The sequence below is a fragment of the Stenella coeruleoalba genome (assembly GCF_951394435.1).
Source record: "Stenella coeruleoalba genome assembly, chromosome: 19".
NCBI classification, from domain to species: Eukaryota; Metazoa; Chordata; class Mammalia; order Artiodactyla; family Delphinidae; genus Stenella; species Stenella coeruleoalba.
In genome coordinates this window covers 15,413,519-15,439,954 of record NC_137165.1, presented here as the reverse complement: position 1 = coordinate 15,439,954, position 26,436 = coordinate 15,413,519, and the positions used below count along the sequence as shown (strand labels likewise).

General features: G+C 38.5%; 1 protein-coding gene across 3 annotated transcripts in view; it reads right to left on the bottom strand.

Moving 5' to 3' along the window:
- Nucleotides 1-26,436, bottom strand: part of SSH2 (slingshot protein phosphatase 2) — a 245,434-nt gene that overhangs the window by 43,722 nt on the left and 175,276 nt on the right. For all 3 annotated transcript variants that reach the window (XM_079904135.1, XM_079904134.1, XM_079904133.1), the window contains 5 exons: nt 24,794-24,897; nt 19,743-19,807; nt 7,158-7,279; nt 2,376-2,444; nt 1,522-1,587 (listed from right to left, as the gene is read on the bottom strand). In XM_079904135.1, the coding sequence (XP_079760261.1) occupies nt 1,522-1,587; nt 2,376-2,444; nt 7,158-7,279; nt 19,743-19,807; nt 24,794-24,897 (426 nt within the window). The remainder of the gene's footprint in view (nt 1-1,521; nt 1,588-2,375; nt 2,445-7,157; nt 7,280-19,742; nt 19,808-24,793; nt 24,898-26,436) is intronic.

Genomic DNA, 26,436 nt, shown 5'->3' with positions numbered 1-26,436 from the left:
GTCTGGTGCAAATGTCCTAAACACACTCAAGGCATAACCAGCTCATACATCAGCTGCAGAGGCTGCAGTAACTACTTTCCTGTGAAGGAAACACCTGGTCTAAATGCTGCTTTGATCCATACATCATCTTTTTCTTTTCTTTTTTTTTTTTCTTTTGTGACTTTCAGTTCACTACTCCTCATGTGGTACACCAAAAAAAGTTTATTCTGCAATAAGCCAGCAGACCTAGGACTAGTCAGTCTACTTTAGAACATCAAAGCTTGAATTACTTGAATCCTTAAGAATTAAGACTGCTTTGTACTCCTCCCCAAAATATAACTGAAAACACTGCATTTATGGGACTTAGGACTTACGGGTTTTACCTGGTATAGGTCAGTTGCTTTTAATGGACCCTTAGTCAAAAGAGGTCGTAAGTTTCCTATGAGAAATTTATCTGTGAAATACGCCCTAAATCTAAAAATTGGTCTAAACACATAACCTGAAACTCTGTCCTACCTCAATTACTGCATGAAATAAGATTTAATTGTTCAGCTGACTCTCTTTTAGGACCGCACCCACTTCAAGCCTATCAATCCTGTTATTCAGGGGTAAGTTATCTCCCTGGAGTCTTTTTCAGGCTCCTTTATTTCTTGTTTGGCTTGCATTCTGCCCATTCTACTCCTCACGGGGACTTCCACTATAAAACAGGCAACTGAATGAGGAACTGAAATTCAAATCGCTGACTGGGGGATGACTCTGAATCTTAGAGTCACATCATTCCCTGTTTATACTGGATCATTTTTCTAGATAATCTAGAACAAGAGAATAAGAATCTATTCTGTCTAAACGTAAGAGATACTCTTAGGCCAGTTATATAACCTCTCCAAACTCTGGTTTTCTCACCCATAATAAGGAGCTAATAATACTATTTTGGGGAGTTGGTGTGATGATTAGATGTATTCCATGTAAAGCACTAGGCTCAATGCCTGACATATATAGTAAGTAACCCAAAAGTGTCAGTACACCAGCTGATGGTTATTAACAACTACAGTGTTTTTTCTAGGCTTTATTTGCATTATGTAAATAGTCTCACAAACAGTTGCCAGCAATTAAATGGAAACTTATCGATGTATAATATAACTCCATCAATGCTATCCCTGATTACCTGAAGAAAGGGGAAGTTAATGCATAGTTGTGAATGTTCTAGACTCGGCTCTAGACTGCTACTAACTTAGTCAATGTGTCCCTATAAAACTCAGTTCCAACTGGCTATCTGATCCATTGTCTTCCAGAGTCTAAGAGCACCTCTGAGTTTCACTTGTTCACCAACGCTGAAGGCCTTCCATTGTGATAATCTGAAAACTGAACTTCTAGGTCATCTTTAACTATGATGGCCACACAGATCACACAAAATCCTATACACACAAACAGATCATACAGCATTTTCATAAAGAACTGTGCCATTTCAAATACTACTTCTCACAAAATATTGTTCCAATAACATTTAAAAAACTTTCATAGAGATATTAAAAGTCCTCTTACCACATTGCCTGCACAGACACAGGTTTGAATATGTGAACTCTGTTATCTGTTGATACGCTGAACCCACTAAGGAAAACAGAATGAGACAAAAATCCATAAATGAGAGTAGGTTATTTCAGTTGTGAGTTTTCAAGGCTGTTTCCCAGGCTAGCAATTGCTGGCGCAGTAGAAGGTATCATCAGGCACTTTGTGTACAAGTTAACTGGAGTATGGGACTTGACTGAAAAGCTTCAACGAATTGTCTGATTTTATCTACCAAGCAAAATGAATGGACTCCCACATTGGAGTCAGGGAATTGCATACTGTTTCCCAGCTGTAGCTATGGACAAACTGTTCTGCTGTATGTTTCTATTTGGAAGTCTTGTGGGTTCTTAGCAAACCTGACCCTGGTTTTATAAACTGGAGCAAACATCTTGGTCTCTTGGGGACACATTCTAAAAACACCAGTAGGTGGGGGTGGGGGGGTCACTGGAAAGAACTGGCACAGGAATGGGTTATACTGTAGGCTGACAGCTGGCAGAGGCAGCAAGAGATTATGTGAAACAGAACGTATCATCCTCTGGGAGAGCACTGAAACAGTCCCACGTGCTCAGACTAAAGAGCGAGCCAACAAACTAGCTCTTCTTTGTGTGGATTCTTACCATAGTCGGTCTAGAGGAGTAGAAGCGAGAGGCTCTGGCAAGCTATATTTTTACTCTACTTTACAAAACAGGAGTTTTAAAGGACTCACTGAGCTGCTGACATGACAGTTCAGCTGGGCATAATGGGCCTCCCATTCAGCTGAATGAATGGGCACTAAGATGGAACCCCACCCCTTGGCTTTCTGTAGGAGAATAAAAAGGGAAAGCTCTTACCCATCACCATCCAAATGAATTAGGGTGTCACTCCAGAGAGGCAGGACTAAACCCATGGTACAAGTGCTACTGCAAGACAAGAAATAGTCCATAAATTACTTCCTGTTACTCTAGGAAGCAGCTGTTTATTAACTCTTTCACTACAAAGGATAAGTCCCTAAGCTCGAAATTCTGACATAAGTGCAGAAATTTCTATCATATTACCAGTAACCCAACATATGTGTCCACAAGCTGTTTTTAAACAGGTGTTAGTTAGGTCTCTAGGTATTAAACATAGAGAACTTATTGACTGAGCTTCCTTTACTGCTGTCTTGCAAATGGCCACTGTCTAAAAAGTCCAAGTGATCGCTGACTTGCAACTGGCAGGTCTCAGCCCAAGTTCACAGCACCCAATTCAACTCAGAATTATTTCCAATGCCAAGAACTATTGCTAGTTACTGAAGACCTCTGAATATGTGATTTGCTCAATTCTAATCCTGAGGTTTACATAGATTTATTAAATACCAGAACGTACTCAATAGTCTAAAAGGGAAAAGTAATTGTTAATGGTTTGTAATCAAGTTAGAGAGACAAAACAGGCACATTACAACTTAAAAAAATAAAACAGTGCTTGGTGGCTGTGCACTGAAACAGCATTGCTGAAATGCAGAGTGAAGAGGAATGTCAACCACCAGAAAAAGAGTAGCTCTAGTATGGTATGTTAAAATATTAATTTAAATCACACCCTATCCCAGGGAGGAAACTAGCTTTAAGTTAATGGAACAGGTTAGGATGGGAAGCCATGGACTCCCAATTGTGTCTCTATCACACCACTTATCTGGACAACTATAATCTACCCTAGAACTCTGCCACTTTCTCTCCTTAAGGCTGCCATACACCATTTTCTCCTCCATCCAGTCTCCCAAAGGCTCCTACACCCTCTCCCTTCCAATATATCTTAGAAAAGCAGCATGGTATGGTAGAAAGAACACCAGATGTAGGAGGTGGAACAGCGAAGTACGGTTAAGAGCACAGGCTCTGGAGTCAGAGGGGCTTTGGAATCTGGATTCTGGCATTAACTGTATAATTTTAGGCAAATTATTTAATTGCGTTGTGCTCCAGTTTCCTCATCTGTAAAACTGGGATAAAACCACCTCCTTTATTGGGCTGTTTTGAAGGTTAAATTAGATAACACACCAAAAACAAATGTGTACAACAGTGCCTAAAACACAATAACAACTACCACGTATTGAGCAGTTATACTATGTCAAAAGATCTGGATTCGATCTCCTTCAGTATTTCAATTCCTTTTGACAAGTTATTTAACCTCTCACAGCCTTAATTTCTTCATCTTAAAATATAGGTAATGAAACCTAAGCCTCACAGGATTATCATAAAAATTTAAAATATTTAAAGTGAAACAATACATATGAAAGTATTGTCATGTAAAACAAATGTTGAATATGAATCTGTGGTGGGTGCTCTAACACAATGGAAAGTGATTTTGGCAGGGCAGGGTGGGGGACATTATGAAAAATGCATTAAAAACAACATGGGGGAGCTTCCCTGGTGGCGCAGTGGTTGGGAGTCTGCCTGCCGATGCAGGGGACACGGGTTCGTGCCCCGGTCCGGGAAGATCCCACATGCCGCGGAGCGGCTGGGCCCGTGAGCCATGGCCGCTGAGCCTGCGCGTCCAGAGCCTGTGCTCCGCAACGGGAGAGGCCACAACAGTGAGAGGCCCGCGTATCGCAAAAAAAAAAATAAAAAATAAAAAAATAAAAACAACATGGGGAATACTGAACTCCCACTGCTGCTGGAGTCACTGCAGGGCTAACAAAGGCCACTCCCTAGTTGGGCTGTATCTAAGGCTCTGCACTGCACTTGCTGCCCTGTGTTACTCACAACTTCACTAGTGATTCCAGAGTTCAGGAGATTCAAATCAAGATTGCAACAGCTTAGGCACATTGTAACCTTGGGCCTGGACTCCTGAACAGCTATCAAGCCAGGCCCTGGAGGGAGGAAGACTGCTCCACCACTGCTTCTGTTGACTAGATGAGGTGAGTACAAGGAAAACCTGTTTTGAAAATGGCTTCCCAAGGTTGAGCGAGTTATTTTTAGAGTAGTTTTTTTTTTTCTTTAAGTGAATGCTTAGCTAGGTCCTAGCAGCAAGTATAATTTGGGTATAAACATGAAGGATTTATAGCTTAGTGACAAATCTAGAAATTAAGTAACTACAGAAGATACCAAAGGTCCAAAAGAGTGTGATCTATGAGCTTGTGACCAGACACCAGTTAAACTTTAGACAAGTGACAATGATATGCAGGAACCAAACATCACATTTTCTGCTTGTATTCAGGTCAGAATGCTTTTTTACATTAAGAAGTAGCTTTTTCACATGACAGGAAAGAGAGGCCTGAATTAGGCACACCTAGTATTTTTATCTAGTTTATCTTGAGTCTCATGAAAGTTTCTCCATTAAAGTATAGTTACTTATTTTAATAGATACTCATCCCATTAAAAAATTATTTATTGAGTGCCGCTATGTACCAGACATTTCAAGGTGTTGGGGGTATGAAGAAAAATTATAAAATAATACCATAAAACTTTATTACTTTATAACTTGAAATATATACCAAATGCAATTTGGAAACCAAGGTTATACTTTTTATTTAAAAATTTATTACTTAAAATATAACACAATACTCAAAGAACTTATAAATAGGCTAAATAAATTGGCTGTCATATATCTTGAGAATTACTTGGGATGAGCATGTCATAAACAATCTGGGTTCCACTTTGGTTTAATACTGTTTTGAAACATTAACTTTTTATATTCTCAGATACAAAATGATACAGATTCCTTCAAACAGCAACTGAGATAGAAATGATACTAGATTACTTGAGCAACAGTATTCTGAAGTGGGCAGCAATTTTCTTACTGTCCAAGCTCATTCAAACAGAGGATGTAGGGGAATTCATAATACCAAATTTACCAAATAGAATGAAAACTAGTTTCTATAGCTTTTCTTATCACATTTTGTCTTCCATAAACGAAAATTGTCTTTTGTTAGTCAGATACGATTCAGGCAGGACTATTACCAAGACAGATGCAGTTTACCGGGGATACTGGGCACCCACATTAATAAGCATTCTTTATGATTTCTGGGAACGTTTAGGACAAAGTGAAAGAGAGATAAGATTAGACATCTGATTTCCCAGACTCTGGGTCAGGAGAATCTGAAGTTGTCGCCTTCTCTCTCTAGGGCAAGACTCAAATGACATTTCCATGCAGCTCCAGTTCCTGTTTTATGGGATTTCCAAAGGAGGAGTCAGGGAGAACCAAACAAAGGAAATGAGATGGAGAGCAGCCCTGTCCACCTGATCTTTCTGCAATGATGGAAATGTTCTATAAGTGTACTGTCCGACAGGGAAGCCACAAGCCACATGTAGCTAGAGTACTTGAAATGTGGCTAGCTGTGGCTGAGGAACTGAAATTTTAATTTTATTTAATTTTAATTTATTTAAATAGTTACAATGTGATTAGTGGCTATTGTACTGGACAGTACAGATCTAGAGACATAAAAACCCAAATCAGAGGTCTTAAAGTACTAATGAATGTAGGCAAGGTAGGTATTCTTACAGGATAAATGCTTATTGAAAGATCTGTGTTGCTTAGGTAACACCAGAGGTTAAAACCATGCAGGAGAAAAAGCTTCCTAAATGTGGTTTACAAGCCTGTGTAATTTCAGAGCGTACAATTAAAGGCTGTAAGTGGTATACAAGGTAACAACTCTGGCCTTGTGATCCTGGTGAACCCACATATCATTTTCAGGTTGACTGCTATGTGCAAGCTCAGGTAAACACTAGTTTGGGAATCTTTCTGGTGACAATGTGATTTTTTTTTTTCCTTCCAACATCAGGACAATGAGAATCACTCTTAGTCTCCTCTTCTCTTTGCCACTAAATTCTCCCAGGCCTGGGTCACACCCCTAGCTACTCCACAATCGCATTCTAGTCCTGAACCAGGAAGTCAATGCTTTGAGATATCTGGCAGGATTTCCTGAGGCTTATTATCTACAGTGCAAAGATCTGCTTAGCAGCCACATTCCACAGTCTTCCCAAGGTTTCTCCAAAAAAAAATGGGAAAATAAAATGGAAAGCAACAAACCTTGGAGGCACAAAAAAGCCAGGTGATACATGGTATCACCTTAGGTATCATCTTAGGATGTATAGTGCTGCTAAAGCCAAAGGTAAATGATTATAAAAGATTCTGTTTTGAGTTTAAACAATCATCCCCCCTGCCTTTCTTTAACTCAGAAGAAGAAAAAAGGAAGTGTAACATTTGACAAAAGCAAGGTGCAAGGCCATGGATATAAGAGACTGGAATTAAAGTGAGCTCTCTTTGAACCCAGAACCCACTGGTACACTATCACAAAGGGTGTGTGCCCCAGAACCACCAAATGAATCGTTACTGCTTAAAATAAAGAGGACTGCAAAGAAAAGCCAGTTTTCCCCCCCCTTGGAGATAGAAATTTAAATCATTTGCTTTATATCATTACCATCTAAAGATGAGAGGAAGAAGGTAAGGAATAGTGGTAAATTAGGAACACACAACCAAAGACATTCACTAAACATTTTTGTCTTTCAAGATTGTGTGACTAAGATACTTTTGATGTTCTCTAGTTTTACGCACTGAACTTTTAGAGTAGAACTGCATAAGGTGTTTTTGTGATAACTCAAAAGGTAACTGGAGTGGGTTGTTTAAAAAGAGGTTTTCTCATTCTCCCCTCTGTGGTACCATACCTGTCATTAGAGGAGAAATCCATTCCTAGGACGATGCTTTCTTCAGTGTCTTGTCTACCGTTAGTTGAAACCACTACCATATAGCGTGTTCGATTCTGGTAAGTACTTTCTAGTCTTACAGCCTGGAGGTTAATAGACAATAAAGAAATTAAGAAATTTAGAAGATCAATTTTAGATCATTCAACCCTTTTTACATCACCATTTTAAAGCATACTCAAGGAGATAGCAGAGCCAGTAATTAGGAGACCTAAATTCAAATCCCAGTTCATGGATTAACTATGAAAACTTCAGTAAGTTAATTGGAGGGAAATATAATAATACCTATTCCATTGGGTTGTAAGAATCATATGAAATAATGCATGTAAAGTACAGTGCTTGGCATATACTAAATGCTCAATAAATATTTGCTATTAGGATAATTTATAACAATAACGATTACCAGGGCATGTTCTAATGATCTAAGAGTGGAATGTGAGGTATATGAATGTGAGCACCTGACTCACAGATCCATGTCCCGCAAACAATTATAATAGGAAGCAAGGTTTAATATCTAAGAGGAATATACTCTATTGCATTCTTACAGATTATACACTACAAGATTTTCTTTAGTTTCAAATATCAGAAGTTTATATTATTTTTATCAAAATTATGGTATTTTAAAAGGTCCTTCAGAAAATTCAAATATGCACATGGTCTCAGATGATATTAAGGATTTACTGTTAGTGTGATAATGGCATTGTGGTTATGCCTTTTTCTTAAATATCTGGAGTGAGATGACCTGAGGCCCAAGTTTTACTTTAAAATCTTCCAACAATGGGAAGCAACAAGATATTCTTCAGTAGGTGAATGGATAAACTGTGGTACATCCAGATAATGGACTAAAAAGAAATGAGCTATCAAGCCATGCAAAGACATGGAGGAATCTTACAGGCATATTACTAAGTGAAAGAAGCCAATGTGAAGAGGCTAGATAGATAGTATGATTCCAACTCTATGACATTCTGGAAAAGGCAAAACTATAGAGTCAGTAAAAAGATCAGTAGTTGCCAGGGGTAAAGGGAGCACTAAGGATTTTTAGGGCAGTGAAATTACTCTGTATGATACTCAAGTGGTAGATACGTGTCATTACACATTTGTCAAAACCCATAAAATGTATAGCACCCAAGAGTGAACCCTAATGTAACTATGGACTTTGAGTAATAATGATGTGTCAACGTAGGTCCATCAGTTGTGACAAATGTTCAGCTCTTGTGGGAGATCGTGATAATGGGAGAGGCTATGCTTGAGTGGGAATAGAGGGTACGTGGCAAGTCTCTGTACCTTCTGCTCAATTTTACTGTGAACATAAAACTGTTCTAAAAAATGCAGTCTATTAAAAAAATTTGCTAAGAGGGTAGATCTTCTATTAAGTTCACCACCGTCGTCATCATCCTAAGGAGGAGGAAGAGGAGGGAGGCAGGGCTGGAGGGAACTTCTGAGGTGATGAATATGTCTATGATATAGACTGTGGTAATGGTTTCACAGGTACATACTTATCTCCAAACTCATCAAGTTGTATATATAAATATGTACTTTTTGTATGTCAATCGTACCTCAAAATAAAGTGGTTTTTAAAAAGTTCCAGCAAAGAAAGAATAAAAGGGGGAGATAAATGAAAGAAATCTGGCAAAATGTTGATGGTTATTAAAGTTGGGTAACAGGTTCATGCAGACATATTTTCTACTTTATATGTTTGGGAATTTTCTTAATAAGAAGGCTCAAAAAGATACTTTATAAACCTTAAAAATAAAGTAAAATGGCTACTAGTCAACATTCATTCAATTATTTACTCTGTATCTACAGTGTATATCATCAGGGCAGCCATGAGGATTCAATGGTGGAAGAGAAAGATATGGTTCCTGCCCTCACAGACTGTACAGTCTAGACTACTCTTCTTTTTATCTGTTAATAAAAAGCCAGGAAGATGTGCACTGGAGGCAATATCCTCTGTATAACATAATCTCCCACCCCCACTCCTTATCTCAGAAGAGAAACGGTTTCAATCCTATCACCTGGCTCAAGAAATCTGTCACAAATTTGTTAGAAATTTCTATCTGGAATTCTTTCAGCGCTACTCTTCTTGGAGTCTCCTCCTTCATTCTGTCACTATTCCAAAAGTGGCCAGGCAAAGAAAAAAAATAGACATCACATGACCCACTTAAAAAGGCAGAGGTGAGTCAGTCTCTCCTGGCTATCTTTTCACCTCTATTCTGATACTCCTAGGAAAAGCTACTTGTAAGCACAATCACCTGAAGTAACTACATTAAGCTTGTCTCTAATAAAGAGCTGATACAACAAGAATGTAATTCCCACCATACTAACTCCATGTACCAGGTAGAGAGCTGTACTGCTGACTTTTATGTTCCATGAAATAATAGAACATTTCAAACCAAATTCACTTGTGAGAAGCTAAGAGGAACTACTAGTTAAACTGACGAAGGTCTAGCCCTATTTGGCTGGGACCAAGTGAGCATTATACACATAGAGCTATGAGTAGCAGTAAATGCACATGAGGAGGACTGAAAGGCAGCACAGACTCTATGATTCTAGAAACATTCCACAAAATATTAAACTAACCAAAAACCTGGTGCAGGTAAACTAGAATTTCTTATAAACAAGATCTCAGATATTATTACATATCTAAACCTGGGCTTGCTTTGGCAAGCTCTGATCTAACTGTTCAGTTTCCTGAATATGTATGTTACAGGTCTTTTATCCTGTCAAAGCTCTGAGAATTTCTGGAAAGGCTCACATGCAAATGACATGGAAACAACTAAACTATGCTTCTGATCATTTATCTATAACTTCTACACCAACTAGTGGGGACTGATTGGCTAAGCTGAAGCTGATAAAGGTAAAAACAAAAACAAACAAAAGACCTCCATAAATATTACCTATTATGCAAGTTATCAGGCCAAGTTAGCAGGTGGGTAGCAAGTTTCTTTGTGATATTCAAATAAAACATTAGTTGTTTCTCTTTGAAAAGTGAGGTGTGTATCTGTTTATCTATGTGTCTATTTAAAATATAAAGAGCATTTCAAATGTTTGGCCCTCCCTTGCTTAATCTAATCAGAACAGAAGATCCTAAACCTAATGGGAAAGGCCCCAGTCATCTCACACTGATTTAGGCTTGAGAAACTGGCACATCACGGATTCATTCCATTTTAAGCTTCTTAGATGGAAGAATAGCACTTAGAGGTCTTGGGATTTGATCATGGACCTCTAGATAGCACCTACAGTTATTACTAAACCTTTACTAAATGGAAGTGGAGCTTTAATCAGTGGGTGAGAAGCCATGACATTAACTTAACACCTACATCCTAATGAGAAGGGCAAGATCAAAAATTTTTTTTTCATTAATTAATTTATTTTTGGCTGCGTTGGGTCTCCGTTGCTGCGTACGGGCTTTCTCTAGTTGCAGTGAGCGGGGGCTACTCTTTGTTGCTGTGCATGGGCTTCTTATTGCAGTGGTTTTTCTTATTGTGGAGCATGGACTCTAGGCACGCGGGCTTCAGTAGTTGTGGCATGTGGGCTCAGTAGTTGTGCCTCACAGGCTCTAGAGCGCAGGCTCAGTAGTTGTGGCGCATGGGCTTAGTTGCTCCACAGCATGTGGGATCTTCCCAGACCAGGACTCGAACCTGTGTCCCCTGCATCGGGAGGAGGATTATTAATCACTGTGCCACCAGGGAAGCCCAAAATCAAATTTTTTTATAAAAAATTTTTTTTTGCAATGCCAGGGGACAGACCTGAGGCTTCGAAATTCCCTTTAAGCTTCAAGATTCTAGATTAAGGAAATAAATAAAAATTTAAGAGCCACAGCATAGAGAAAATACTAATACCCACCCTGGTTTGAGGTCTATTTCACTCCTGTGTTGGGGAGATTAACAAAATCTAATAATCTAATTTGATTCATTAAGTCAATCAGAGAAATATAATTTAAAATGGCAGTTTGCACATACCCTAATATTAGAATTGGCAGGAATTCCAATGTTTCCTCAGTTTCCAGAACTCACATGGAATAGATGACAAATAAGGCAACAATTCAGATGCATCTGATTAAAGTTCTCATTGAAAAGGATACTACTGAAGTTTACTCTAATCGCCCAAATAAAATAACATTTTGTTTTTTTTAACGTCTTTATTGGAGTATAATTGCTTTACAATGGTGTGTTAGTTTCTGCTTTATAACAAAGTGAATCAGCTATACATAAACATATATCTCCATATCTCCTCAACATTTTGGACTTAAAAAGATATTTTTCTTACCTATCAATCTATTTATCTATCTATCTATCTATCTATCTATCTATCTATCTATGGTTGGGTCTTCCTTGCTTTCCCTAGTTGTGGAGGGTGGGGGCTACTCTTCGTTGTGGTGCACGGGCTCCTCATTGTGGTGGCTTCTCTTGTTGTGGAGAACGGGCTCAGTAGTTGTGGCTCTTGGGCTCTAGAGTGCAGGCTCAGTAGTTGTGGCACACGGGCTTAGCTGCTCCACGGCATGTGGGATCTTCCCAGACCAGGGCTCAAACCCGTGTTGCCTGAATTGTCAGGTAGATTCTTAACCACTGCGCCACCAGGGAAGTCGCAACGTTTTGGATTTTAAAACGTGGCAGCAATAGCAACTGAGAAAATTATTCCAAGAAAGTCCATTTATTGCTAAATTTGGAATAGTACAAGTTTCAGGAGAACTGGATCCAGCAATCCTAGGTCTGAGAAGTCATCTCATTTTCAAAGCTCATCTTATCAAAGAATGTTAAAAACTTCCCTTGTTTAAATGCTTAATCTGATTATAAGCAGTTCACAAACCGATACAACAACTTCTCTGCTCAGCATCATCCAGCATCAGGAAATACTCCTTAAGTTTACATTGCACCTTTGTCTTTAATCTATTTCCAACAAGAATCTTACATCATGCCCCTACATGCAATGTTTATCCTGAGGGAAGCCACATTATAAAGTCCCAACGTCAGAAGGCAGCTCACGCAATCCATCAAGAAAGAAAGGTTTCAAAAGTATGCAAATATTAAATTCTAGCCAAAAGAACAAAGTTAATACCTAAAATTAAAATAGACTTCAGATGTGACACTAATGAACTAAAGAACACTGTCTTCAAAAGAAACAGAGCTTGAGGGAGTCTCTGGATTTTATTATTTTAAAAAATCTCTATGAAATTCTTTAAAAAAAGACCCTATGGGAGGACTTCCCTGGAGGTCCAGTGGTTAAGACTCTGCCCTTCCAATGCAGAGGGTGCAGGTCGGGGAACTAAGATCCCTCATGCCGTGGGGTGCAGCCAAAAACAAAAAACAAAAAACCCCTGCAAACCCAATGACTTATATCTGTGCAGGCATTAAAAACAGATTTATTTACTGACATGGAAAGATACCCACAGGAAAGTCTGACAAAAGCAGGTTATAAAACAACATTTAGATTTTCACCTGTTTGTTTAAAAAAAAAAAAAAGATAAAAAAGGCACTCTCTGACATGACACATACTTTTTTTCTTCTTTCATTTCTGAGCTCAGATCAAGTACAGAAACCTTAATAGTTATAAAGGTCAGTAGTAAAATCTTTTCATCATGGCTCAGAACTGATTAGCCTTTCATACACACACTGCCCCTGCCCCCAACTTCATTCAACCACTGACAAGTCTTCAGTGATCCACTGTCACCTTATAAGTACATAAGCCCTTACTTATGTTTTAAATTACTTTATACTTTTGCTTCTCAGTACTACAGAGATCATGTATTAGGTAGACTGCAAGGTTTTCTGATGCTCAGATTTGGCTATTTTCATCACTGACCCAGTTCAGTAAGAGCAGATCGCAGAGAATCAGACACATACTCTTACACGTACACTTAAGACTAGAAGGATACTCATCCAAACAGTAAGAATGGTTTTCTTGGAGTATAGGATACAAAGTGATTTTTACTTTGCCTTTATGCCTCTCTGTACTGTCTGATTAAAAATAAAAAAATTAACCCCTTTTTCTTTTTGAAAAAAAACAAAACAAAACCAAAAAACTCATTTTCTTAAATTCTCCTGCAACATTACTCAAAAACAACTCCTAGTACCTTGTCAGCACCTCACTGCTAGTTAAAAACACTAGCTTAAGTTATTTTAAATGTTAGCAAAGCTCTTAATTTCCCAGTCTATTTTTTTTTTTAATTAAATGGGTCTTTGATAATGTGCAAGAGCACTGTAAAACCACTGCCTTCATATTATCAGCTATGGTCTTCCCAAGTACTAAAGCTAACGCTTAAGATTGTATTTACAATGCAGAGCTTCCCTGGAGGAAAAATTAGTTTAGTCCTATTTTCAATGCTAAAGCAAAATGTGGGATTTAGTGCCTTTATTTGTTGTTGGGTTATTAAAAAAAATAAAAGCAGGAATTTCAGTTAACTATCAAACTTTTAACCTTATGCACAATCCCCAGAATGAGAGTTTCAGCATTTCAAATTTAACTCAAGACAAAAGGCTTTGCTTTGAGTCTACAAATGCTCCTTTCAGTTAGAAAAGTGCTAATTTGTCCAAAGTCACACAATGTATTCACTCATTTTCTTGAAGATGACTCACTCAATAATCTGAAACATAATGACTATGTGTTTGTAACAATTCAAAACAACTGCTGTAAAATGGCTTGTCACTTGAGCTCTGAATTAATTTAAAGGCGTCAGTTACATTTTTTGAATTTATATTTTATAAATGTAAAGCAGCTGAAGCTGCATACTTCAGCAGGAAGGAAAAAATTTAATTGCCAATTCTGCCTTAGTAACTGCTCCCTTATGCTTTCCCAAGTCTCTTGTGGTTGAAATTATTTTAACATTCAGAGGTGCAACCCAAATTCTGGAATTTTATTAATGAGAAAGCGATAAAGTGAGTAATAGACCTCAGCTTTTAGCTCTAGCCACAAATTTCTATCTCTATTTCTAATATATGCAAGTGACCATTATTATGGGTTTTAGAGGGGTTGTTCTCAAAGTGTGACTCCTGGACCAGTGCCATCAGCATGACTTGAAAACTTGTTAAAAATGTAAATTATCATTGCCTCCCGCTCCCCAAATCAAACTCTCAGGTGGAGTCCAGCAAATGTCAGTTTAACAAAGCTCTGAAGGTGATTCTGATGTCCTCTAAAGTCTGAGCATCACTGCTTTAAAATACTAATGCTGGAAGAATTGGACCCCACTTTTTTCACTTAAAAAGAAGTGTTGAAAATAGAAGTATATCAAGAAATATAGACAAGATTTATGTAAGTATAATGCTACATTAGGATTAGGATATAAAATAATTTTGGAGGGATTTCTTATTTCAATTCCTTTAAATTTCAAAGTGAGTTTCTCAACAAAAATTAGTGGCCATGTCAAGAAGGCTATAGAGGCAGCATTCAGGAGAAAAAATGACAGAATCTAAACACAGAATGATCAGTGTAATTACCATAGAGTTCAGAGGGCTGATCATCAACTTTGCAATCATTCATGTATTCTACTCATTATCTCTCTTCCCAGACACAAAGCAGAGATCAGCTGTTTGGATTTCCACAGATACATTAAGTTCAATTTCCAAGTTATCACCTTAGCCCAGAAGGGCTCGTCACCACGCACCTGGATTATTGCAATAACTACCCAGCAGGCTTCCTGATTTAAGTTGGCGGCCTCCTCCCCTCTACTCTGTATTAGCTTTTGAGGAATATTTCTTAAATACTGTAGCTGTCAAGTGCTCATGGAACGTTCTCCAGGATAGATCATATCTTGAGTAAAAATCAAGCCCTGGTAAATTTAAGAAAATTGAAATCGTATCAAGTATCTTTTCCAACCACAACACTATGAGACTAGATATCAATTACAGGAAAAAATCTGTAAAAAATACGAACACATGGAGGCTAAACAATACACTACTAAGTAACCAAGAGATCACTGAAGAAATAAAAGAGGAAATCAAAAAATACCTAGAAACAAATGACAATGAAAACACAACGACCCAAAACCTATGGGATGCAGCAAAAACAGTTCTAAGAGGGAAGTTTATAGCAATACAATCCTACCTCAAGAAACATGAAACATCTCAAATAAACAACCTAACCTTACGCCTAAAGCAATTAGAGATAGAAGAACAAAAAACCCCCAAAGTTAGCAGAAGGAAAGAAATCATAAAGATCAGATCAGAAATAAATGAAAAGGAAATGAAGGAAACGACAGCCAAGATCAATAAAATTAAAACCTGGTTCTTTGAGAAGATAAACAAAATGGATAAACCATTAGCCAGATTCATCAAGAAAAAAAGGGAGAAGACTCAAATCAATAGAATTAGAAATGAAAAAGGAGAAGTAACAAATGACACTGCAGAAATACAAAGGATCATGAGAGATTACTACAAGCAACTCTATGCCAATGAAATGGACAACCTGGAAGAAATGGACAAATTCTTAGAAAAGCACAACCTTCCAAGACTGAACCAGGAAGAAATAGAAAAATATAAACAAACCAACCATAAGCACTGAACTTGAGACTGTGATAAAAATCTTCTAACAAACAAAAGCCCAGGACCAGATGGCTTCACAGGCGAATTCTACCAAACATTTAGAGAAGAGTTAACACCTATCCTTCTCAAACTCTTCCAAAATATAGCAGAGGGAGGAACACTCCTAAACTCATTCTACAAGGCAACCATCACCCTAATACCAAAACCAGACAAAGATGTCACAAAAAAAGAAAACTACAAGCCAACATCACTGATGAACATAGACGCCAAAATACTAGCAAACAGAATCCAACTGCCTATTAAAAGGATCATACACCATGATCAAGTGGGGTTTATCCCAGGAATGCAAGGATTCTTCAATGTAGGCAAATCGATCAATGTGATACACCATATTAACAAATTGAAGGAGAAAAACCATATGATCATCTCAATAGATGCAGAAAAAGCTTTTGACAAAATTCAACACCCATTTATGATAAAAACTCTCCAGAAAGTAGGCATAGAGGGAGTTTACCTCAACATAATAAAGGCCACATATGACAAACCCACAGCCAACATTGTTCTCAGTGGTGAAAAACTGAAACCATTTCCACTAAGATCAGGAACAAGACAAGGTTGCCCACTCTCACCACTATTATGCAACATAGTTTTGGAATTTTTAGCCACAGCAGTCAGAGAAGAAAAAGACATAAAAGGAATCCTAACTGGAAAAGAGGTAAAACTGTCACTGTTTGCAGATGACATGATACTACACATACAGAATCCTAAAGATGCTACCAGAAAACTACTAGAGCTAATCAGTGAATTTGGTAAAGTAGCAGGATACAAAATTAATGCACAGAAATCTCTTGCATTCCTATTCACTAAAGATAAAAATCTGAAAGAGAAATTAAGGAAACACTCCCATTTACCACTGCAACAAAAAGAATAAAATACCTAGGAACAAACCTACCTAAAGAGACAAAAGACCTGTATGCAGAAAATTATAAGACACTGATGAAAGAAATTAAAGATGATACTAACAGATGGAGAGATATACCATGTTTTTGGATTGGAAGAATCAATATTGTGAAAATGACTACACTACCCAAAGCAATCTACAGATTCAATGAAATCCCTATCAAACTACCACTGGCATTTTTCACAGAACTAGAACAAAAAATTTTACAATTTGTATGGAAACACAAAAGACCCTGAATAGCCAAAGCAATCTTGAGAAAGAAAAATGGAGCTGGAGGAATCAGGCTCCCTGACTTCAGACTATACTACAAAGCTACAGTAATCATGACAGTACAGTACTGGCACAAACACAGAAATATAGATCAGTGGAACAGGGTAGAAAGCCCATAGATAACCCACGCACATATGATCACCTTATCTTTGATAAAGGAGGCAAGAGTATACAATGGAGAAAAGACAGCCTCTTCAGTAAGTGGTGCTGGGAAAACTGGACAGCTACATGTAAAAGAATGAAATTAGAACACTCCCTAACACTGTACACAAAAATAAACTCAAAATGGATTAGAGACCTAAACGTAAGGCCAGACACTATAAAGCTCTTAGAGGAAAACACAGGCAGAACACGCTGTGACATAAATCACAGCAAGATCCTTTTTGACCTGCCTCCTAGAGAAATGGAAAGAAAAACAAAATTAAACAAATGGGACCTAATGAAACTTAAAAGCTTTTGCACAGCAAAGGAAATCATAAACAAGACGAAAAGACAACCCTCAGAATGGGAGAAAATATTTGCAAACGAAGCAACTGACAAAGGATTAATCCAAAATATACAAGCAGCTCACGTAGCTCAATATCAAAAAAACAAACCACCCAATCCAAAAATGGGCAGAAGACCTAAATAGACATTTCTCCAAAGAAGATATACAGATTGCCAACAAACACATGAAAGGATGCTCAACGTCACTGATCATTAGAGAAATGCAAATCAAAACTACAATGAGGTATCACCTCACACCAGTCAGAATGGCCATCATCAAAAAATCTACAAACAATAAATGCTAGAGAGGGTGTGGAGAAAAGGGAACCCTCTGGCACTGTTGGTGGGAATGTAAACTGATACAGCCACTATGGAGAACTGTATGGAGGTTCCTTAAAAAACTAAAAATAGAACTACCATATGACCCAGCAATCCCACTACTGGGCAAATACCCTGAGAAAATCATAATTCAAAGAGAGTCATGTACCACAATGTTCATTGCAGCTCTATTTACATTAGCCAGGACACGAAAGCAACCTAAGTGTCCACTGACAGATGAATGGCTAAAGAAAATGTGGCACATATGTACAATGGAATATGAGCCATAAAAAGAAACGAAACTGAGTTATTTGTAGTGAGGTGGATGGACCTAGAGTCTGTCATACAGAGTGAAGTAAGTCAGAAAGAGAAAAACAAATACCATATGCTAACACATATATATGGAATCTAAAAAAAAAAGAAAAGGTTCTGAAGAACCTAGGGGCAGGACAGGAAAAAAGACGCAGACGTAGAGAATGGACTTGAGGACACGGGGAGGGGGAAGGGTAAGCTGGGACGAAGTGAGAGAGTGGCATGGACATATACACACTACCAAATGTAAAACAGATAGCTAGTGGAAAGCGGCAACATAGCACAGGGAGATCAGCTCAGGGCTTTGTGACCACCTAGAGGGGTGGGATAGGGAGGGTGGGAGGGAGACACAAGAGGGAGGAGATATGGGGATATATGTGTATATATAGCTGATTCACTTCATTACACAGCAGAAACTAACACACCATTGTAAAGCAATTATACTCCAATACAGATGTTTAAAAAAAAAAATACTGTAGCTGTCCCATGTAACTTCTTGGCTCATAAAACCTGTAATGCTTCACTACAGATTACTGAAAAGGTAGAGGTACTAAAGGTATTAAATATTAGGGGGTCAGATAGGGAATGTAAATGAGTGGAGTAGTCCACGTGAAGATTAAATGGGTAGAAATACTTTTCACTTTCCACAAAGAATCATACTCATCCCATTTTTACTTTCCTACTTTTATTAGATGTTTTACTACAAGGCAACAGTGAAGGAACGATGACAAATGGTGACACTTGACTTTAGTGTGCAGGAGACAACAGAATATGTACAAATTACAGTAAACTAAGAACCCAGGCCATACTGATGCCCTCCCCCTACCAAGTCTAGCCAAGTTTTGCCATGTAAGAATAAGGTCCCAGTGTTGTCAGAATTCTTGATTTTTCAAGAAAAGCCCCAAGTCTGGATTTCTATGTGAAATCATCCAGCTTTAAAATTCTGGCTCAGATTTAAAACAACGACAACAACAGCAACAAAAACCACTGTGTGGTCCAAACAAAACATATCTCTGGCCTGTGGACTGCCAGATTGAGACCTCTAGTTTGGAGCATTAAGTCCCTATTTGCCTGCCTTGTCTTTTGGTATTTTAACTTCCCTGTATTAACAACAGTCCCCATACGTAGGCAGCATTTTATACTCTGATATGCTTTAGTGTCCGTTTGATTCTCTCAACTGTGAGAGGTAGAAAAGAGATAAGGAAGCAGGCACAGACAGACCAAGTGATTTGTCCAACATCATATGGTTGTCACTAAGCCCAGGTCTCCTGACTCGGAGACCAGCATAAACCTTTGGTCACTTAACTCTCTCCCTGTCCCTCTTATGTGTGCTTTTGCTTCAGTCATGCCCTCATCTAGAATGACTGTCTTCTTTCCTTCTGCCAATCTCATCATCTTTCAAGACCCAGCTTAAGCTCTACTGTCTATATAAAACCTTCCTCAACTAGGTTAAGTGGCCCAGTTTCTTTTTTCTGAATTTTAATTGGTGTTATGGTCAATAACTTACAAACTGGCGCTCATCAAGTCTTGAACCAAATTATTTCACATCATTTCAGATTAACTCATATCCCCAGTTACATTCTAAGCTCTTTGATGATGGGGACATGTCATTCTTCTTTTCTATTCCACACAGTTTTTATGCTGGGACATAAAAATGACTGTTTAATGTTTGCTATCTTAGACAGTCTTTTGAGGAAGAAAGTTATAATAATACCTCTAACTTACCAGCCTGATGTTGTCTTCTGGGCGGAGTAATATGAACATTGCTTGGAGATGCTGTTGGAGGTCACCTGGTGAAATTTACAAAACAAAGGATAATTATTCTCCATTGTAATGTTAACAGAGAGGATTCCTTCTACCCTAATAACTTGTGTAAAAGAAAGTTCTGGTTCACTGAGGGACTCTAATTAGACACAGAAATTGAGTGAGTGTCTTCATATGAATGGTAGACTGGATCTCTATACATTCACTTTTAAGTCTACACTACATTAAAATTTGCTTCGTGTTTGTCCTATGGAAGCTGCACTTGAAACCAGTCAGTTTTGTACCATGATTGATGTTGATGAGAGCGATGGTGAAATGTGTTGGGCAGAGAAAGCACTGGCTGTGCTTTCAGGCCCACTGAAGGTGGAATCAAGGGAATCTTGAAATTGGGATGTATGGTATACAGTGTTAGAATGATCTCTGACTTTTAAAAAGCTAACCATTTTGCCATTCCTATCTCTGTAATTGTGATATTCAGTTGCACTTAATCTAAGAAGAATTTTAGATTCCCCCCTAGAATAATGTCAACAGTTAAAAATGATTTTCACATCAGTAGCTGATATTAAAAAGATATTAAATCCAGCAGATCTCAAGGGATATATATTCTAGTGAACATATTATTAGGTGCTTTAAAATGGCCAATCAGGGACTTCCCTGGTGGTGCAGTGGTTAATAATCTGCCTGCCGGGCTTCCCTGGTGGCGCAGTGGTTGAGAATCTGCCTGCTAATGCAGGGGATACGGGTTCGAGCCCTGGTCTGGGAAGATCCCACATGCCGTGGAGCAACTGGGCCCGTGAGCCACAACTACTGAGCCTGCGAGTTTGGAGCCTGTGCTCTGCAACAAGAGAGGCCCCGATAGTGAGAGGCCTGCGCACCGCGATGAAGAGTGGCCCCCGCTTGCCACAACTAGAGAAAGCCCTCGCACAGAAATGAAGACCCAACACAGCCGAAAATAAATAAAAAAAAAAAAAAAAAAAAAAAGAATCTGCCTGCCAATGCAGGGGACACAGGGTCGAGCCCTGGTCTGGGAAGATCCCACATGCCACAGAGCAACTAAGCCCATGTGCCACAACTACTGAAGCCTGCACACATAGAGCCCGTGCTCCGCAACAAGAGAAGCCACTGCAATGAGAAGCCCTTGAACCGCAACGAAGAGTAGCACCTGCTCGCTGCCAACTAGAGAAAGCCCATGCGCAGCAACAAGGACCCAACGCAGCCAAAACTAAAATAAATAAATAAATAAATAATAGCCAATCATTATTTCAATCCTCACTTGCTTTTATACATCCTATAAAACTAAGTTGAAATTTCTTTGTATTAAACTATTATAGATTTCCTCAATTTCCCTGTTCTGTACTAGAAAATCGGAAGCTTTGGCTAGTAGGAGATAATTAGATAATGTGCTATCATAAACGATAACAATCAGAGAACAAAAAAACTTCATTCCTGACCAACCCTTTTTCAAGAGTCTAAAGTGACTAATGTGGCTGCATAATCATGGATGCCACCGTAACCTGTTCTCACATTGGTCTTGGAATCTACATACATAATTTTCATCCACGTAACTTCACAGCTGTTAATGATGAGATGAAATGCTGATATGTGCAAGAAGTAGAGAGAGACAGGAAGAGAAAAAAAAGTACGTTGGCAAACAAGTATGTTTGTCCCTTGTGGCTTGTGGGATCTTAGTTCTTCCACCAGGGACTGAACCCAGGGCCCCTGGCAGTGAAAGTGTGGAGTCCTAGCCGCTGGACCACCAGGGAATTCTCCCCTTTCTGTTAAAAATAAAAGAATCAGCGTGGGGAGACAAAGTGTTAGGTATAAACAATGAAGAATGACTACAGTTACAATTGAGGTAAGCAGCTCAGGCTTTTAAAAAATTAAGTTTCCTTTTGTTCTCTCAGGACAAATAACCTAAAGAAAGAATTTTCAGGATGGAGAACTTCTAGAGGAGAAACATTTCTGGGCAAACAGCAGCCCTAAGACTCCGCTCCAAGCACTAGTGGCCCAAATATCTAGCTGGACCTTCTTAGAAGGTCCGACAAAAGTCAGGGAGCCCTACCCCTACAGTAGGGCTTCCTACGCGAGCTGGGTATGTGGAAGTTCAGGTTCGCTAGTGGTGAAAAGTACTGCCATGAGGTATTTCCTCTTGGGAAACTGTCCTTCACAGAGACTAATAGAGGCAATATACCCGTACCATTAAGATCCTTTTCCTACATTTTGTTTTCATATACTTCACTGCGGGTAGCCAAGTTTTAGACTTCAGTTTGATTTTAAAGACTTTTGGTTGTTTCTCTTTAAAATGTTAGCAAACATTCACTTATAATATCACTTTTTGATTACAAAAAAGTACTTGGATATTTTTAATGAAGCCCAGATAAAATTCTAACTCGTTCAAGAAATATGCATAAGAAAGTACAATTAGACAGAGTAAGCCCTTGATCTGCTTGCAATTCTGCCATCATCTTTCAGTTACTGCCGGCTCAGCCAAGGGAGCTCCAGCTTATGTGAAGGTCTGGCTCTGTGAGCTGCATTTATACTCACACTGCCTCATCTGTTCTGGTCTGGATCACAAGTAAAGTCCATTCATCTTGTGTTAAATCTGCTTTTCTTTTTGGTATGGAGAAAGCTAAGTGAACAAGGTCAAGTAGAAACCTGGGTGGCAGCTGAAAAGCCACTGACCCCACTTACTATTACATGCCACAGAGCAATTTGCCTAACATCTTAGTCAGACACACTGGATTTAAACCAATATTTTGTCTTCTTTTTACTGTGATAAATACCCACACCAAACAGAAACCCAAAGCTCAGCTGGGTCTACTTCCTCTGTGCATTCAAGTTTTTGTGGCGTTGGGGAGTTCTCCCCTTGACTCTGGTGGTTGGCGTTGAAGAGGAAGGTTTTTAGAAAATGTAGTACAAAGCTAATTTTCCAAAGAGTTTTTTCACCTGCCCCTTTTAAAATTTTTCCATGGCTGGAGAGTTTTGGTAGGAGGATAATACTGTCCAATGAGATGGATTATAATTCTGAGCTGCTACATCTGGAACTAGATGAAGGTCCAAACAAGAAGTAGGGCAGCCACTAAAATAGCTAAGATTACCTGCACTGGAGTTAAACTCACTACTGGCTCCATGGGACACAGTACTTCTGGCTTTCACCTCTGACCTACACACTCAAGGCTTACAGTCTTCTTTCTTCTCTCCTTAGTAATTCCAATTGCTTCCACTCCTGGACATCACACGTCATCAAAATGGCACATTTTGGACAATAAGCAAACACTCTTTGTATAGCACTGATTGGGATTTCTCTAATTGGTGTCCTCAGGACAACTGACTTTTTTTTTTCCCCCAAAATGACACAAGTTAGGCTTGCTGTTAGAAGAGAGGCATAAGGCTGATTATCTTCCCTTAAACTGTGGATATCCTATACCTGGAGACCTCTTTCTCTAGACCAACTTTCTTCAATTCTTTCTTAACCTCATCACCACAATGCACCTGACTTTAGAGAAGTCTAACATATGGAAATATTAAATGCGTACACTACTGTTAGTGGGTGTGATACAGTGATTTATAATAAAATATATATATATTTGGTCTTTGTCCAGTTCCTGGCACAGAGCTGTTAACATCATTGGAATTTCTTTTTTTTTTTTTAACATCTTTATTGGAGTATAATTGCTTTTCAGTGGTCATTGGAATTTCTTAAGTGATGTGGAGCAAAGAAGGTGTCTTTTGTTCTATTAATGACTTGACTCTATGAAAGCACCTAGGGATGGGGGCTGGTTGCCAGGGGAACCAACCGTGTGATTAGAGGGTTGGAACTTCCTTATCTGGGCAGGGGAGAGGGGCTGGAAGTTCAATGGATCACCAATAGCCAACAATTGAATTAATCATACCAGTGTAATGAACCCTCCACAAAAACCCAAAAGGGCAGGGTTCAGAGTGCTTCCAGATTGGTGAACACATGGAGATTTGGGGAGGGCATACACTCAGAGAGGGCACAGAAGCTCCGTGCCCCTTCCCACATACCTTGCCCTACGCATCTCTTCCATCTGGCTGATCCTGAGTTATATCCTTTTATAATAAGCCAGTAATCCAATAAGTAAAATGTTTCTCTGAGTTCTGTGAGCTGCTCTAGCAAATTAAACAAACCCAAGGAGGGGGTCATTGGAACTTCCAATCTACAGACAACCCGGACTTGTGACTGGCACCTGAAGTTGGGGGTAAGGGGGGCAGCCTTATACAACTGAGCCCTTAACCTGTGGAATCTGACACTATCTCCAGGTAGATAGTGTCAGAATTGAGGTGAATTGCAGGACACCCAGTTGGTGTCTGAGAATTGCTTGGATGTGTGGGGAAACAAGCCTCATATTGGTACTGGGTGCAGAATATTAGTGGGTTATTTCAAAATCAGAGTATTACACTTATCCCTAAGTGAACATTTATTTGATGATTCCTTATTTCTATAAAAGTCCTCTGAATTAAATTTCCAGTCTTTTTAGCGTGAACACAATCAAGAAGTAGACTCTGGTATTTAAGAACTGGTATTTTAATATGTGATATCGTAACTCTTGTTAACACAATAGTGCTACTGAATTTATTTATATTAGTAACATGCCATATTAGTCTCCTCATAACATCACTAGAGAGCAGACAGAAAAAAAAAGCCATCTTTGGTTAATCGATTTTGCATAGAGTCTGAAGAAACATCTGAACATCTTTTAGCTGATTACCAAAACCTTAATTGAGATGTCACATAAGACTTCATTAGTGTATTTTTGTGCCTGATTATTTTTCCAACAAAAATTTATTGTTGAACATCTACTTCGTGTATAAGGTATTCTGCTAAGTGCCAGAAATATGGTCCATGAGAGCGAAAGAAAAGTGATTACAGCATAGTACAATGTTTTCTTTCACCATTACGGAACTGTTGAAGAAATGGCGATGAGGTACTCAGTCTTTTAGAACAAAAGGTAAAGAAACCAAGAAAAGGAGTGGCATATGTGGAGCTTTACCTGCATGCTTATTGCGTCTGTGGCTGATTCTTGGTGTGGATGAGCCATTTCCCCGTGGCAGAAAAAGGGCAGCACCTTTGACCGTTAGAAAGCTCTCGCTGATGCTATAAGGAAAAAGTAAAAATAAATAAATAAACAAGTAATTTAAGGAAGAAAATCAAACAGTAAGATGAAGACCGACTTTGGGATTGTTTTCTCTTCCCTTTTCTAAAGTTCCAACCTCATGGGATGAAGTAAAAATAAAATCAAAAGAGCCTCTGATAAACAACAAGGTCCTTCCTACTGTATAGCACAGGGAACTATATTCAATATCCTGTAATAAAGCATGATGGAAAATAATATGAAAATGAATACGTATGTGTGTGTGTATACACACACACACACACACACACACACACACACACACACATGTATAACTGAATCACTTTCCTGTACAACAGAAACTAACACAACATTGTAAATCGACTATACTTAAATTAAAAAAAAAAGAGAGACTCTGGTTACTCACACAGTCTTGTCTACTATAATTTTTCTGAAACAAAACTTACAATATTCTATATACATTACACGGTAGCAGTTAAGAGTGAAGGCTTTGGAAATATAGGGTAAAGGCTCTGGAACCAGACTGCCTGGGTTTGAATCCTAGCTCTACTACTTCCTACTTGAGTGAATTTTAGGGGGCCTAAGTTTCTTTACCTATAAAACAGGGATTAATAAATAAATTGAGGTTGTTGTGAGGAATCAATAAGAATAAGAAGCTTCTTAGAGTGGTGCCCTTAATAAATATTACTTTAACAACTAACAGAGCTAACAGATCTATGGTTATCAATAACTAATAGATCTATGGTTGTCAATAATGGTGTTTCAACAGCATTCTAATCAGACGTGAAATACGATACAATGCTTAGCTACTAATAATAGATCCGAAGTTTGCATAAAAGACTTATATTTAAAATATACACACATCACACTAAAGTGTTACTCAAAATTTTACTTTCACAAACTTGCATTTCCATATGATTGAAAAGGAGTAGTGCACAGGAAGTCTGGTCAACCCACGGAGTTTGCCCTCCATGTTAACATCCTTTATGTGAATGATAGCTCAACAGAGGTGGGGAACTACTGCTCAGCAGAGAGGCTATTCAAAATACAATTACTAGTGGATATCCACAGAAAACAGAAATTGTATCTAAATTATTTCATATCGACAGACTTAGCCTTTCAATGTTATCTACAGAATCTGAAAAGGATAGAACTTCTAAGTCATTAATGGCAAAGTTTAGAAACACATAATGAAGGATTCCAAGATTGCTTGCGAGTACACCATTCAGTGTTAGCTAATGTATTGTAAATTACACTGTGCTCCCTACTCAACATTTCCACTTGGAAAACTAATTGGCATTTCAAATTTACACTGCCAAAACTATTCTCTTGAGTCCCCTGCAAACCTGATCCCTAGCTTCATCCATCCAAGTTGTTTGGTACAAACATATAACAGTCGTCCTTGGTTTCTCTATTTCCAATAATATATATCTAATCCATCAACAAGACCTATGAGATTTACTTTCAGATACATCTTGAATCTGCCCATGTAGCTCCATTACTACTCTGACAATGGTCCAGGGTACCACTGTTTTTCACTT